The sequence below is a fragment of the Microcaecilia unicolor genome, chromosome 13 (assembly GCF_901765095.1).
Source record: "Microcaecilia unicolor chromosome 13, aMicUni1.1, whole genome shotgun sequence".
NCBI classification, from domain to species: domain Eukaryota; kingdom Metazoa; phylum Chordata; class Amphibia; order Gymnophiona; family Siphonopidae; genus Microcaecilia; species Microcaecilia unicolor.
In genome coordinates this window covers 77,106,394-77,120,953 of record NC_044043.1, presented here as the reverse complement: position 1 = coordinate 77,120,953, position 14,560 = coordinate 77,106,394, and the positions used below count along the sequence as shown (strand labels likewise).

General features: G+C 44.4%; 1 protein-coding gene across 2 annotated transcripts in view; it reads right to left on the bottom strand.

The window, feature by feature from the left end:
• Positions 1-14,560, bottom strand: part of PRDM16 (PR/SET domain 16) — an 895,576-nt gene that overhangs the window by 437,843 nt on the left and 443,173 nt on the right. For both annotated transcript variants that reach the window (XM_030222585.1, XM_030222586.1), the window contains exon 3: positions 2,959-3,009. In XM_030222585.1, coding sequence (XP_030078445.1) covers positions 2,959-3,009 — 51 coding nt within the window. The remainder of the gene's footprint in view (positions 1-2,958; positions 3,010-14,560) is intronic.

The window sequence follows — 14,560 nt, the reverse complement described above, 5'->3', positions numbered from 1 at the left end:
TGTCCAATAGATCTGACACTAATGATGCCTTAGAAGAAGTCTCTCCGTTGTGCTCTGATGTTAGGGTCTACCAAAGTTAGGCACATAACTGTAGACATAACACTAGTATTCTATAATGACAATTAGGGGAACATAAGAGCATAAGAGTAGCCATACTAGGTCAGACCAATGGTCCATCTAGCCCATTATTCTGCTTCCAACAGTGGCCAGTTCAGGTCACAAGTACCTGACAGAATCCCAAATAGTAGCAAGATTCTGGAATCCCAAAGGTAGCAAGATTCCATACTCCCAGGGCAAGCAGTGTCTTCCCCCATGTCCATCTCAATAGCAGACTATGGACCTTTCCTCCAGGGGGGAAGTTATCAACATGGACTACCTTTAAGATAGGTTATTTTACCACAAGTTGTGCTATTTAGCACAGGGTCCCATTTTATGCAATGAACCCCTGTGTTAAAATAGCACAACTTGTGGTAAAATAAGCTGTCTTAAAGGTAACCCATGTTGATAACATTCCCCCCTTAGGTGGGTAATTGCTGATATAGAATTAATGCTTAGTCTGCATCAACCTAGTGCCTAACTTTAAGAGACCTGTTGAGAATTACCTTGTGGTATCTGTGTGTGTGTGTGTGTGTGTGTGTGTGTGTGTGTAGGGGGGGCAGGAAACAAAGATATACGCATGGAAAAGTGCAGGCGGGAAGATGTTATGGTAAGGAGGAGGAAAGGTGGGGTAAATGAATACTGGGGAAATGGAGAAGGCAATATGAGTGAGTAGTAGGAGTAACAGATGATTGGTAAGGGTGAGAAAGATGCAAGAAGACAGATACTGGGGGCAGGGATATGCAGGATAGCAGGGGCTCAGACATGTGCAGAGACTCTAGGATTGGCTAGGATACCAGAAAAAGACACATTAAGATTGTCTGGGTATTGGGAGAGTAAGGGAGGAATATGAATGAAGACATAGGGATTTGGTAGGGTAGAAGTGGATGTCATCAGCAGGGGTGTAAAATGCAGTGATTATAGAAAGGGAAGGTAACCCCTTATACTTTAGGTGTTCCTCAACGTTCTATCCTGGTTCTGACTTTATACAATATTTTCATTTCTCCTCTGAGTTCTCTCATTCGGTCTTGTGGATGCAGCCTGTTCTGCTTTGCTGACAATGTCCAAATTCTCTACTCCTACACTTCAGATTCGGTTGATACCTCCTCCTCCTCCAACTCCTGTCTTGAGCTTATGGCTGCCTGGTTTTCTAATCACAGACTTTATCTTAATGATCCCAAATCTGAAACTATGCACTTCCCTAATCCCTATTGTGTCATTCCCCCTCCATCTACTCTTCAAGGTCACACTATGATTTATAATGATGAATTGCGTATTTTAGGAGTAAATTTTGACCCCAAACTCACATTTAAACTATACATTAATAATGTCATTCAATTTTCCTTCTTTGCTTTGCAAGAAATTCACTCAGTTAAGTCCGACTTACCTGCTTCATGTGTCTGTACCCTTCTTCTTTCTCTTTTCATCAAACTTGGACTACTGTAATGCACTGTTTTCTTGATTACCCTTATCTTCATTAAAGTGCTTACAACTCATTCAATTCACTGCCACCAAACTTTTATGCAATGCATACGAATTCAATCATTACTGAAAAACAGAACACTGGCTACCTGTTTCCTTCCACATTAATTACAAACTATATTTATTGGTTCACAAGAGCTTTCTACCATCTGATCCTGAACACATTTCTAATTTGCTCATTCCCTATGTCTCCCCCCCCCCCCCCCCCCACAAGATACCTGCGTTCCTCCCAGGAAGCTCTCCTGCATCTTCCCTCTCCTTCTGGTATAAGGCTTGATTGACATTACTTGTGCCACAGCATTTGCTTACACTGGATCTAAACTCTGGAACACATTTCTGCTTCACCTCAGATCTGAATCTTCATACCTCATTTTTAAAAAGCATCTTAAATTCTGGCTTTTTAATCTAGCTTTTTCTTTGTAATATACATTAACTGCCTCTCTCTTTCTTTTGTTCACCTCAAGCTATTATTTTAAACTACCTTGTTGCCATTTTGGTGATTGGTGGTATATCGAATAAAGGAAAATAAATAAATATTTCGTCTTCCATAATCACAGCTTATACCTGAACCATTGATGGGTTACTGCAACCAATTACATTGGTCAGGCACAACTGTTGGTTGATTATTGGATTAAATGTGAGAGATTTGATATATTTTGATCAACTTTATGTGATCATAGCATGGATACCACTGTTTTGCTCCCTTTTCATGAAAAGATGACTGTGGAAGGCAACAACAAACCACCCTGCTCGTAGTCTGCCAAGTAATCGCCATGCAAGTGGTGGCCCCGTAAGTCATTCACAACTTGGTAATTGCACAGAGGTGACTATATTTGCCCTTTATTCTTCATGCATCATTTCATCATCAGCAAATAAAAATTAAATTGAGAAGTCAGCCCCAGACTATTGTATGTCTTATATACTGACCTGTTGATGTGTTGCACAAAGCTTCTCTGACCTGTTTCCTATCCAGGTTCATGTCTGCTACTGTTTGACTTGAATTGTACTCAGTCAGCCAGATTTAGTTTGAACCTGACTTTCTTTCTTCCTGCCCTTCCAATCTAATTCATAATCTCTTGGAATTGATTTAGGCAAACCTTTGTAGCTCCAAATGATTCCTTGTCCTCAGAAGTTAGAGTGAATTTCTGAACAACCATGTTAGGGGTCAAATAACCTGGATTGAGCTGGGAATGGCCTAGGTTTCATTGATTGAAATTCAACTCACCACTCCCAGTTCGGGCAGTGGTGAGACTTAAACCCAAACTTGTTTGTCTACCTCCAAGTAAGAGTATCCTAGAACCTTCAGAGCTGAAAAATATCCACAAACCAGATACTTTGACTTCCATGCAACTTGTAAAAGAAGGAAAACCATTTCCCTACCTTTCTTATGCAGCTCTCTTGTGTGGTGACCACAGAGTCCGAGAGGATTTGCTAGAAAATAGCAAGACAGAAACACTGGTTAGTTCACGATGCCTCATTGGAATTACGTTTTATTTCAACAAAACATCAGATTTAAAAAAAAAAATCACTTAATACGGGAAATGTAAAATTTTCCATAGATTTTGTTATCGGAAACTATTGAAACACAGGTCAAGAACCTGAAGACAGCAGTGTTTTTCCTTTGCTTGAAAAAGTGAATATAAGGCAAGAGGAAAGTTTTCAAAGGGATCTAGATGACAAACATGGGAAGTATCTATCTATGTTCCCTCCTGCCCCCACAGAAATGCCCTGTGCAAAATGGCTAAATGTAGAACCCTAGGAAAGTAATTCTACAAGGAATTATCTAAAATTAAGCAGCAAGTATACACACAAACTCTGGTATTCTAGTGATTAATGTGCATATGTGAACACATATGTCATGATTAACAATATTCCAGTTATGAACTATTGGATAAATACAGGCATATTTTCAATAACACATACTTTGCAGGTATGCATTCATATGTGCAGAGAGTGAGCGAGGCACGCTTATGCACATAATTTATAAAATACTGTAAGTTATGTGCATATCTCCAGAATCTGTATGGCTGGCATAAGTGTTCACACCTAAACACATATCTGGCTGGTATTTAAAACCCCATCATTTTTATTGTTCAAAAATGGCGAGATGGACTTTATTTTGGATGTTATGAGTGGGATGTCCGACTTCTGACTTGGACTATCTTTTGAAAACGCCCCTCGTTCACTCTTCCTCAGACCTGGCATTAAAAATCTCAGTGTTAGAAAACTCTGCACCAAGCCATCTGGTCTTCTGCACAGTTCTCTGATAGCTAATATCTTGATTACCATGGGATTTAAATGAGCTGTGTGCTTATGTCTGCCTGAGGCATTGTACACAGTTTGCTTGAATGTGAAATTCATTTCTACATAGTGCACTCACAAAACTAGGTGTAAAATATGAGCTAATCTGTAAACAAAGCCTAGTGCACTTTACTGCATTAGCCCCAAAGGATTTCAGAAAGGGGAACACAGAAGAGCTGAAAGAGAAGTCAGGATGAAAAAGGCTTGAATGGAAGAAAAGATAGCTAACGAGATAGAAAGATGTGACAGGACTTTTGCTGGTATGTCAGTGAAAAGGATGAAGGGCACAGGTGAGATTATAACACTGAGAAAAGAAAAGTAGAAATGTGTGAAGAGAGATAAGAAAAAACCATTTAGTATTCAGTAAAGAAGGAGATGGACCAACTATTAGGAATTTTATTTTTATTACATTTGTACCCTGCACTTTCCCACTCATGGCAGGCTCAATGCAGCTTACATGGGGCAATGGAGGGTTAAGTGACTTTGCCCAGAGTCACAAGGAGCTGCCTGTGCCTGCAGTGGGAATCGAACCCAGTTCCTCAGGACCAAAGTCCACCACCCTAACCACTAGGCCACTCCTCCACTGTTGCTACTATTTGAGATTCTACATGGAATGTTGCTATTCCACTAGCAACATTCCATGTAGAAGTTGGCCCTTGCAGATCACCAATGTGGCCACGCAGGCTTCTACATGGAATGTTGCTAGTGGAATAGCAACATTCCATGTAGAATCTCCAATAGTATCTATTTTATTTTTGTTACATTTGTACCCCGCACTTTCCCACTCATGGCAGGCTCAATGCGGCTTACATGGGGCAATGGAGGGTTAAGTGACTTGCCCAGAGTCACAAGGAGCTGCCTGTGCCTGAAGTTGGAATCGAACTCAGTTCCTCAGTTCCCCAGGACCAATGTCCACCACCCTAACCACTAGGCCACTCCTCCAACATATGGCAATAGGGTACTGTAGATGTTCTTTATTTACACAGGCAAGTGTTTTGTAGAGCTGCAAACATGGAGGGGTCGGCGTACGAAGGTTTGCAGTAGAACAGTACGTTGAGTTTCAGTGCAAAGTGTTCTGATGCATTATTTAAATTCCTTGCACTTAATTTTAAAGCTTTTGGAATGGGTCTGCCTTCCTATCTAGCAACTCTTACTATCCCCTGTCCGCCAGTTCATTTGCTTCACTCCATTAATGACTACCGGATAGTTCACACTGGTCCCAGTAATGCTCAGTTTGAGTCTACAAGACATCATGCTTTTTTCTTTGCATTACCATTTTTTTTTGGAACTCCCTCCCGCTCACAATTCATGCTGAATTGTCATTTAAAAATGTCAAGCATGCAATGAAAGCCTGGCTTTTTAGACAGGCTTTATCCCCACTTGTGTTTCTACCACAGGTTCCTCCTTTTCTCTTTCTTATTCTATCCCTGTACTTTCCTACTCTCCTTTTCCCTTTACGTTTTTGCTTTTTGTTTTGTTTTGTTTGTTACTGAATGATTGTTGATTCTTTCCTATCAGCTATGTTGCAGTTCTTTTTTTCCTGTTAAATTGTTGATTTAAACTGCAAACCGAGCAGTATAGCAAATCTTACAAAACTATAAACGCTGAAAAAAATTGCACTCCCAATGCAGTAAACTTATAGCATGTAAATTATCGTGTCTTTAAAAAAACATGTGCTGACAGAAAAAAAAAAACTTGAATAACTGATTGGAACAAGGCGGCACTATAAAAACTTTTTGTTTAAATAAAAAAGGAGTCCTTATAATAAGCTGAGGGAAAAATGGCCCTGTGGTAGCGGCAGGGGCTGTTCTTCCACGCACCAGGGCCCATTTCACTGCCGTGGGTAAAATGCCCCCCCCCCCCACAAAAAATGGCCACACGGTTAGATAACCCTTACCACATGGCAGTGCAGCAGGGAGCACTTACTGCTACCTATTGAGGTGGTAGTAAGGGCTCTTGGCAGTAACTGGGCAATGCGCAGTGATGTCCAATTACCGCTGGGGTAGCGCTGTGCTACCAGGGGCGTAGTTAGGTGGGGCCATGGGGGCATGGGCCCCCACAGATTTAGCCCTGGCCCCCTCTACTTTTGACCCACCCCACTGCCAACCCTCCCCACCTCTTTCAACCCCCCTTGCTGCTGCCGACCCTCCCCCACTGCCGCCGCCAGGTACCTTTGCTGGCAGGGGTCCCCAACCGCAGCCAGCCAAAGTCTTCTGCAGCACCACACTCCAACGCATTCACTGATCTGTTTCTGTGAGTCCTGACTCCTGATGTCCTGCATGCACGTCCTGCACGTTACATGCATGCAGGACATCAGTCAGGAGTCAGGACTCACGGATCAGCGAACGCGCCAAAGACCAGCGTTGAAGAAGACTTCAGCTGGGGGGGGGGGTTTGGGGACCCCTGCCAGCAAAGGTACTTGGTGGTGGCGGCGACGAGGGAGGGTTGGATGCGGCGGTGGCGGTGGGAGGGGGGTTGAAAGTGGTGGGGGAGGGTCATCATTGTCATCAGTGGCAGGGGGGTGTCGGTGGCTGGGGGAGAAGGGCTAAAATGAGCCCCCCCCCACCTTGGGCTCTGGACCCCCCTCCCGCTGAAGTATGGCTATGTGTGTGCTACAGAAAAAACATTTCCAGAGCACCAGAAATGACGCGCGCTCCAGCCAGAACTACCGACGATGACCACGTTGGGCCAGCGCTAGTTCCGGATTAGTGAGCGGTAAGCTCACATTGGGCTTACTGTCGTTTTGTAAAAGACCCCCTAAATAAACAGATAGCTGGATAACCTGTGCACACCACTGCAGAAATACATCAGAATTTTAACTAATTGAGTATAAATTGCATCTTTCCATAAGTAGGGTGACAATAAAAGCCCTGTGTAAAATCCCTGATAGCCCAAGTGAATCCTTGTGCCCGTGACCCCACACCCTCCAACCCTCTTCCTGATCCTCTTTGAGATGAGAGGCAGGAGAAAGGCCACCATCAAGCAGTCAGTGGCGTACCAAGGGGGGGCGGTGGGGGCAGTCCGCCCTGGGTGCACGTCGCTGGGGGGGGGGGGGGGTGCTATGTGCCTGTTGGCCGAGTCCGCTCATTCCTTCCCTGCTGCTCCCTCTGTACAGAACAGGTTACTTCCTGTTCCGGGGGAGAGGGAGCAACAGGGAACGAGCGGACTCGGAGCCAACAGGCACCCCCTCCCCCCAGCAGGTAAAAATGCACCGGGGGGGGGGGCGGGGGTGTAATTTCACCGGGGGGGGGGGGGGTCGTGCTGCACTTGGGGGGGGGGGCGCATCGTCAATCCGCCCCGGGTGTCAGCCAGCCTAGGAATGCTACTGCAAGCAGTATATTGGATCTGTCTTCCAAATAAAGAGACCTTGTTTTGCTTCACTTTTCATCGTGAAAGTACACAGAATTTGACATTGAAAATGACCTCTTGTGCACGTATACCACAACATCACCCTGCACTTGTTCACACCGGAGCCTGCAAAGGCCTCTCCGGTACTATGTAAGCCACATTGAGCCTACAAATAGGTGGGGAAATGTGGGATACAAATGTAAAAAATAAATATAGTTGTGTAAGCATAAAACCGTGCACACTTGTTGCAATCCCCATCTTAACCCTGGTCTCGGGAATACCATTGGTTAATGTGAATAAAAGTATGTATGTTGTAGAGCAATGCATCTTTTACTAGCTGGTAGGGTGGGCAAATTTTGTTATAGCCCATTACCACCTTTTTGCAGCATTCTTGAAAAGCAAAACTCTGCAGAGGTAATGAATATCAGCGTTCCCTGCGCCCCTTATGCATAAATCCTCCCATTTAAAGTCAATGGTGCCTATGATGTCTCAAATAGGCAAATATTGTTAATTATTCATAAAAATACTTGCAAATTTCTAAGTTTGCTTTTCACACATGGGCAGTGCTTTTTTTTGTAGAAAAAAAGGTGCCGGTACTCATTGTGGGCGGGGTCGCCACACATGGCACCGCCCCTATTATAGCCACACCCACATTAGCCACAACCCTTATACCAGCCAAGGCGCATATAAACAGACATCATTGAAAATATTATACTAGTATAGGAGAAAAAAATAATGTGATTTTTTTTCATTATAAATAATTTCTGTAAGCTGTTACAGCTCCAGTATACCCAGTGCAAAATAAGACAAATTCCAAACACTAAAATGAAAATAAAATGATTTTTTCTACCTTTGTTGTCTGGTGACTTTGTTTTTCTATCCATATTGGTCCCAGTCTCTGATTCTGCTGCTCTCTATCTGTTCTCTTAACTCCGTTTCCAGGGCTTCCTTTCCATTTATTTCTTTACTTTCCTCCTTTCTTCTTCTTTTGTTGCCCTGCATCCATAAGTAAAAGCTGGGTCCTCCTCCATGGAATTGACTGGAGGAGGTATAACATGGATCCAGCTTTTGCCTATTTTCTCCTCTTCCCTTTCCCTCATCTCCATCCATGTGCATCTTCTTTTTTCTTTCCTCCCCTCCATTCATGTCCAGAACTTCTCCTCTCTCCTCCCCTCCATCCATGTCCAGCATTTCTCATCTCTCTTCCCTCCTCTGTATCCATTTAAAGCAATAATTCTCTCGCCCCTCTCCTCCATCCAAGTCAGCATTTCTCCTCTCTCTAGCCAACTCCTCCATCCATCCATGTCCAGCAATTCTCCTCTATCTCCTGCTCTCCTCTCCATCCATTTCTAGCATTTCTCCTGTCTCCCCTCTCATCCATGTCCAGCAATTCTCTCTTCCCTGTCCTCCCCTCCCTGTCCAGCGATTCTCCTCTCTCCCCTCCATGTCCAGCAATTCTCTCTCCCCTGTCCTCCTTTCCCCGTCCACCGATTCTCCTCTCTCCCCTTCATGTCCAGCAATTCTCTCTTCCCTGTCCTCCCCTCCCCGTCCAGAGATTCTCCTCTCTCCCCTCCATGTCCAGCAATTCTCTCTCCCCTGTCCTCCTTTCCCCGTCCACCGATTCTCCTCTCTCCCCTCCATGTCCAGCAATTCTCTCTTCCCTGTCCTCCCCTCCCCGTCCAGAGATTCTCCTCTCTCCCCTCCATGTCCAGCAATTCTCTCTCCCCTGTCCTTCCCTCCCATCCCATGTCCAGTAATTCTCTCTCCCCTGCCCTTCCCTCCCATCCCATGACCAATAATTCCCTCTCCCTTGCCCTTCCCATGTCCAGCAATTCTCTCTCCGCTGCCCTTCCCTCCCATGTCCAGCAATTCTCTCTCCCCTGCCCTTCCCTCCCATCCCATCCCATGTCCAGCAATTCTCTCTCCCCTGCCCTTCCCTCCCATCGATGTGCAGCGATTCTTCGTCCCTCCCCTGCCCTTCCCTCCCATTATTTCCAGCGATTCTTTGTCCCCCAGCGTCCTCCTTCACTGCCTGCCTATGCGTAAACAGGAAGTTGTAGGTGGGACTTGCAGAGGGAAGCTACGACGCTGCCAGCCAATCGCTGCCTGCACCGTTCGCCTCTGAGTCCGACGCAGGCTGGCAGGCAGTGAAGGAGGACGCTGGGGAACGAAGAATCACTGGATATGGGAGAGGTGAGGGCAGGGGAGGGACGGAGAATTGCTGGAAATAATGGGAGGGGAGGACAGGAGGAGAAAAAGGTGCCGGTACGCCGTACCGTTGTGTACCGGCACAAAAAAAGCACTGCACATGGGCCTCTTTTACCAAACCATGCCAGTGATTCCCACGCGGCAATGCTGACCAAGCCCATTCAAAGTAAATGGGCTTTGTTAGCATCGCCGTGCCGGGAATCGCTAGCATGGTTTAGTAAAAGGGAGATGAGGAGACACTATTCATTACCCTTTGGGAGCTGCGAGCCTCAGGGTCGAACTTGTGAGACAATGCAGTATCTCAGGCAGTTTACACCCAGCGTGTGGAGAATATGAGCAGTATTGTTTCCATACTGATATCTGTCAACTGATGATAGCCATATCTGATACAACAATCATCATACAGCTGACAATCGAACACACACCACCAACTGTATTTTATAAGACTCCTGATGAAGGCGCACTTTGGCACCGAAACACAGCTGTGTCGAGTCAGAGTCAAGTATGTCAGTGTTTTCAATTGAATAGAGTTTCTACATACGTCGTCTCCGGTTGCTTTGGAAGAGCCTACCTTTCCTACTCCTTGCTTTGTGCATTCTTTTGCGTAGGATTTCAGTGTACCTCCACCCTTGTGGTGGTTCTCCTCCCCTTAGTAAAAGGGGCCCATGCAAACAGTTAAGGACCTCTTGGCTCAACCAGTCTGCCCATTGGCTCCTGCCTAGCATGTCAGTAGAGATCCCACATGGTCAACAAACATCTCCCTCCCTCACCCCTCCCACTTTCTTCTATATCTATCCCAAAACAACAGGACTCTTGAGTGCATCATGCCTGACCCATGTAAATGGGATATTTTGAACCATGAATTAAAACATGGACAATCTTATTCCATCTGGCATGAGGCAACAGTGAAAACTATTTGTTGGGAAATTCTGAGGGAGAGGGAGGAAAGGCATTCAGGGGACCAGTGTGTTCGCACACACCTGTGTTGGGGGGGGGGGGGGGGGGCTTTGGTATCCTTCTATCCACTTGGTGCTGCTCCAGTAGGCTTGCAGTTTGAACAGAACCTGCAGGGCCCTGCATGATTCAAACTCTGACACAACTGGACCAGTGCCAGGCCTCCATTGCGGGTTAATAGGGACAATGCTGGGAATATGTTTAAAACAAAAAACCCTGCAAATAGTGATTTTACCAGCCAGTAACAATCAAGTTACAAGAATGACAAAACAAATTCTTTAATTTCCTGCTGAAACGAACTCGGCGGTGTCCCGGGAGTCTGGATGCAGAGCAGGACAAGCAGGGCCATATGATAGCTTTCCAAAAAACAGTTTATAAGCTGGCTCTTTCCAGCTGCTGTTAAGCCCCGATTTGATTACATTACTGAAGGAGATCCTTGTGATCTTATTTAAATAGTAATGTTAGCTGTTTATTTTATGCATGTGGATAAACTGTCATTAAAACAAGAAAAATAGTGTGATAGTTTGATAGCCTATAACGTAATATACACACTGAGTCCCATCATATTCTAAAAGTTTGAAACAAAGAAAGGCATTTCTTTAATTCGCACAATATGGGGAAAGTTGACCCTTAATTACTTCACTTACATTAATAGTTTATGTTTTTAATCACATGAATTTGTGTGTTTGGCCTTATTTTTAGGCTTGATTTTAGAACACGAAGCCATGGAAGAAGTCCAAAAAGATGACTATGTTAAGCCTATTTTATAAAGGCTACATAAGTACCTATGTGGCTCCCAGAATCAGCCCCTGTAATGTGTAAATGCCAATGCACATATTTGCACTTACTCTGACTGGGGGAGGGGGAGGGCAACATGTAAACACTGGTACCTGAATGCTGGAGACCCTCACTGTGCCCATAGGCCTGCATCTGTTGTTCAAAAGGAAATTCCCAATAAAGTTTCCCTATGAAAATCTGTGCAGGCTGGAGGGAGCCACAGGGAGCCTCAAGCCTGTACCCTTGCATATGTAAAGTGGCATAAATCAGGCATAGTGGTTTTCATTTTTCAACTCATCTTAACATTTCCCTTCAGGGGAAAAAAAAAAGCACACTCGTGACAGCATATTTCTTTATCCCAATTAGAGCAAAGCAATTTTCAGGGGGGTCTTCTCTATTGGTAAACAGGTGTAGTCTGCATGCGTACTCAGGTACTTTACAAGATATATATGCACATCACAAGTCTGCTGTTGCTCTGCCTAAGTATGCCCCAGGAATGCCTACACATATTAGGTATATAAGAACATGCTATTTTTTTAACCACATGTAGATATACTGGGACAGGGGTTATGACTTGGCTATATGGGTTGACTCAGCTGACTGGGTTGACTCAGTTGACTGAGTTGACTCAACTGATTCAGCTGACTAAGTTGTCTGGGTTGACTTGACTGACTTAGCTGACTGGGTTGACTCAGCTGACTCGGTGGACTCATCATACTGTGTTGACTGGGTAGACTCAGTTGACTTGGCTGACTGGGTTGATTCAGCTGACTGGGATGACTTGGCCGACTTGATTTAATTGTCTGGGTTGACTGGGCTGACTCAGTTGACTCAACTGTCTGGGTTGACTCAGTTGACTAGGTTGACTCAACTGACTCAGCTGACTGGGTTGACTCAGTTTACTCAGCTGATTTAGCTGACTGGGTTGACTAAGTTGACTGGGTTGACTCAACTGACTTGGATGACTGAAGTTTGTATCAAATAGACTCTGTGCATCCCCTGCAATATGCTTTTTTTTTTTTTTTTTTTTTTAATTCAGATGAACCCTTTTCTCTGCCAGCTCTTTGTTTTGCATAATTTAGCCTAGGACTGCACTGCAGTCCTATAACAACACTATAAGGTCAAGGTTTTCTGATACACTAATTTGAAAGCTTTGTGGTAATGACTACTTAGTATTTACGTTAAATGTTTACTTTCCTGAAAATGCCATTATTTACTAGACTGTACAGTACAGTTAACAAGTTTATTCCAGTAAAGGTGTTTGTTATTGAAACCTGTCTGATTTTTGTTAAATTATTGGGTAAAGGGAAGATTTGCCACAGAGCTCAAGGAGCAAACTGTCTGTTTTGAAACCAACGATCCCCACTTTAGTAGACAAAAATCCTAGAACTCTGATTCCACATACTAGAAGACTCAGGCCTACAAAACACAATTCAGAAACTTGAGTGTACAGGGTAGATCTCTTGCAGGATGAACAGGGTGGGCTCAGGGTTACATATATATTTAGTGACTCTTGATAAACATATATACTCTTTGAATATGTTGTGTGATAGTCACATCCAGGATAGTTGGGTTACGGCAGTTTCAGTTTGAAATATAAGTCCCAGAAGGCATTGCAGGCAAGGAGCCAGGGGGTGAGATGAAGAACCCGGACTGGACTCCTAGCTGCAATCGGGGAAGACATGGGTGTAAGCTGGTAGGATGTGTAGATAGGCTGCCACTAGGGGGAAAGAGAGTTAGGAAACCCTGTGTGTAGGAGCTCATCATTAGTCTAATGCTTAACTCAGCTGGTATGGGTGTGGGGGAAACTAATGGAAGGAGAATGATTGGTTGTGGTAGCAGAAGCCAGGTATTGATTAGGCAGGTGGGAAGGAGTCTCAGCAGTTCAGTTCAGGAGGAGAGAAGCAGTTGCAGGCTGAAAAATCCTTGGGCAAGAGAGGGCCCTGAAGTATTCTATTTACCAGTGAAGCTGATGCAGGGAAAATCCCTTGGGTATGAGAAGTCCCTAAAGTATTTAACCCTCTTGAAGGTAAAGACTGCTTTGTGATTTAACTGGGATGATGAACTGAATGAACTGTTTGTCTTGGGAATTGAACTACTGTTTACTGTGCACTAGATAAAGAGCCCAGACTGAAGCTGACTGTGAGCCTGTATTGAATCCTGGTAGGTGCTGGTAGCCTACTGCTTAAAGGGGACTATTTGCCACACACTTTCAGGTGGCTTACAGGTGCTTAAGATTAAAGGTGAATGTTGCTGTTGGAACTATGTATTAGGTCTACTAGAAACCTGCATGTAATAAAAGCCTTAAAATTGAAGTTGCTGGTGGACATTTGTTTTCTTGATTGTACCGGGGCGCTCTCCCTGGTGACAGTTGCCAATTAATTTTATCTTATTGTTATCACTATTTTATACATTTTTACTGCTGACTATCTGAGATTGATATTCAACATCTTTGTTTGGCTAATTTTTTAAATTAAATCTGAGATTTGGATATTCCCCCCCCCCCTCCCTGGTTAACCAGCACTGTCTGGACAAAACTACTTGGGTGAAAATGGCTACCAAAATAGCAGACCTAAAGGTATCCAGATATCTTTATCTGGGTATTCAGTGAAAAATTTATATAAATACATTCTACTGAATATTCAGTAGCTAATCTGAACAACTTTGCCACTCACTGCTGGCTTGCTGAATATGGACCTCTTTTGCAACACGTAAATTTTGTCATGCTAGTTGAGTTATCTTGATCTGTTCTACTTTATTCCACTTTAGCCTAACCCTGTTCCCGCCTATTTCCTGCATGACAGGAAAGGAGGACAATGCGCTGTGATTGGCTGAGAGACCCCTGTCTGTGATTGGCTGAGAGAGACCTGAAGGGGCATAATCAAAAGGGAGGGACATCCAAGTAAATGGAGCTGTGGCCGAGTGGTTAGAGCACCGGTCCAGAGGTGACCGGTTCAAATCCCACTGGTACTACTGAAAAAGCCATCCCTGACAAGCACTTCAATTTGTTTCCACTTTTTTTGAAGCCAGCCATCTGTAAACCCGGCGATCTCAACATTTGACCTAAATGTTGAGATTTAGCTGGCCCCAACTGTATTATCGAAAGAAAAGATGGCCGGCCATCTTTTTCGATAATACGGTTGGCACCGCCCCTTTGCGGAGCTGGCCCCGAAGATGGCCAGCCATATAGACTGCCAGCGCCATTCGATTATTCCCCTCTTTATCTACTAAGTTGAAGCAAAGGAAAACACTGAGGGTAACAAGGAAGGCTGTGCTATTAGGTAAAAAGCACAGGAAAACCTTTTGAAAATGAGGCTCACTGTGCCAGTGGGAGAGTAGAAGTTTGAACTCATGAATCCCAAGAACTTTCCTGGTTCCTGTTCAAAAAGGAGAA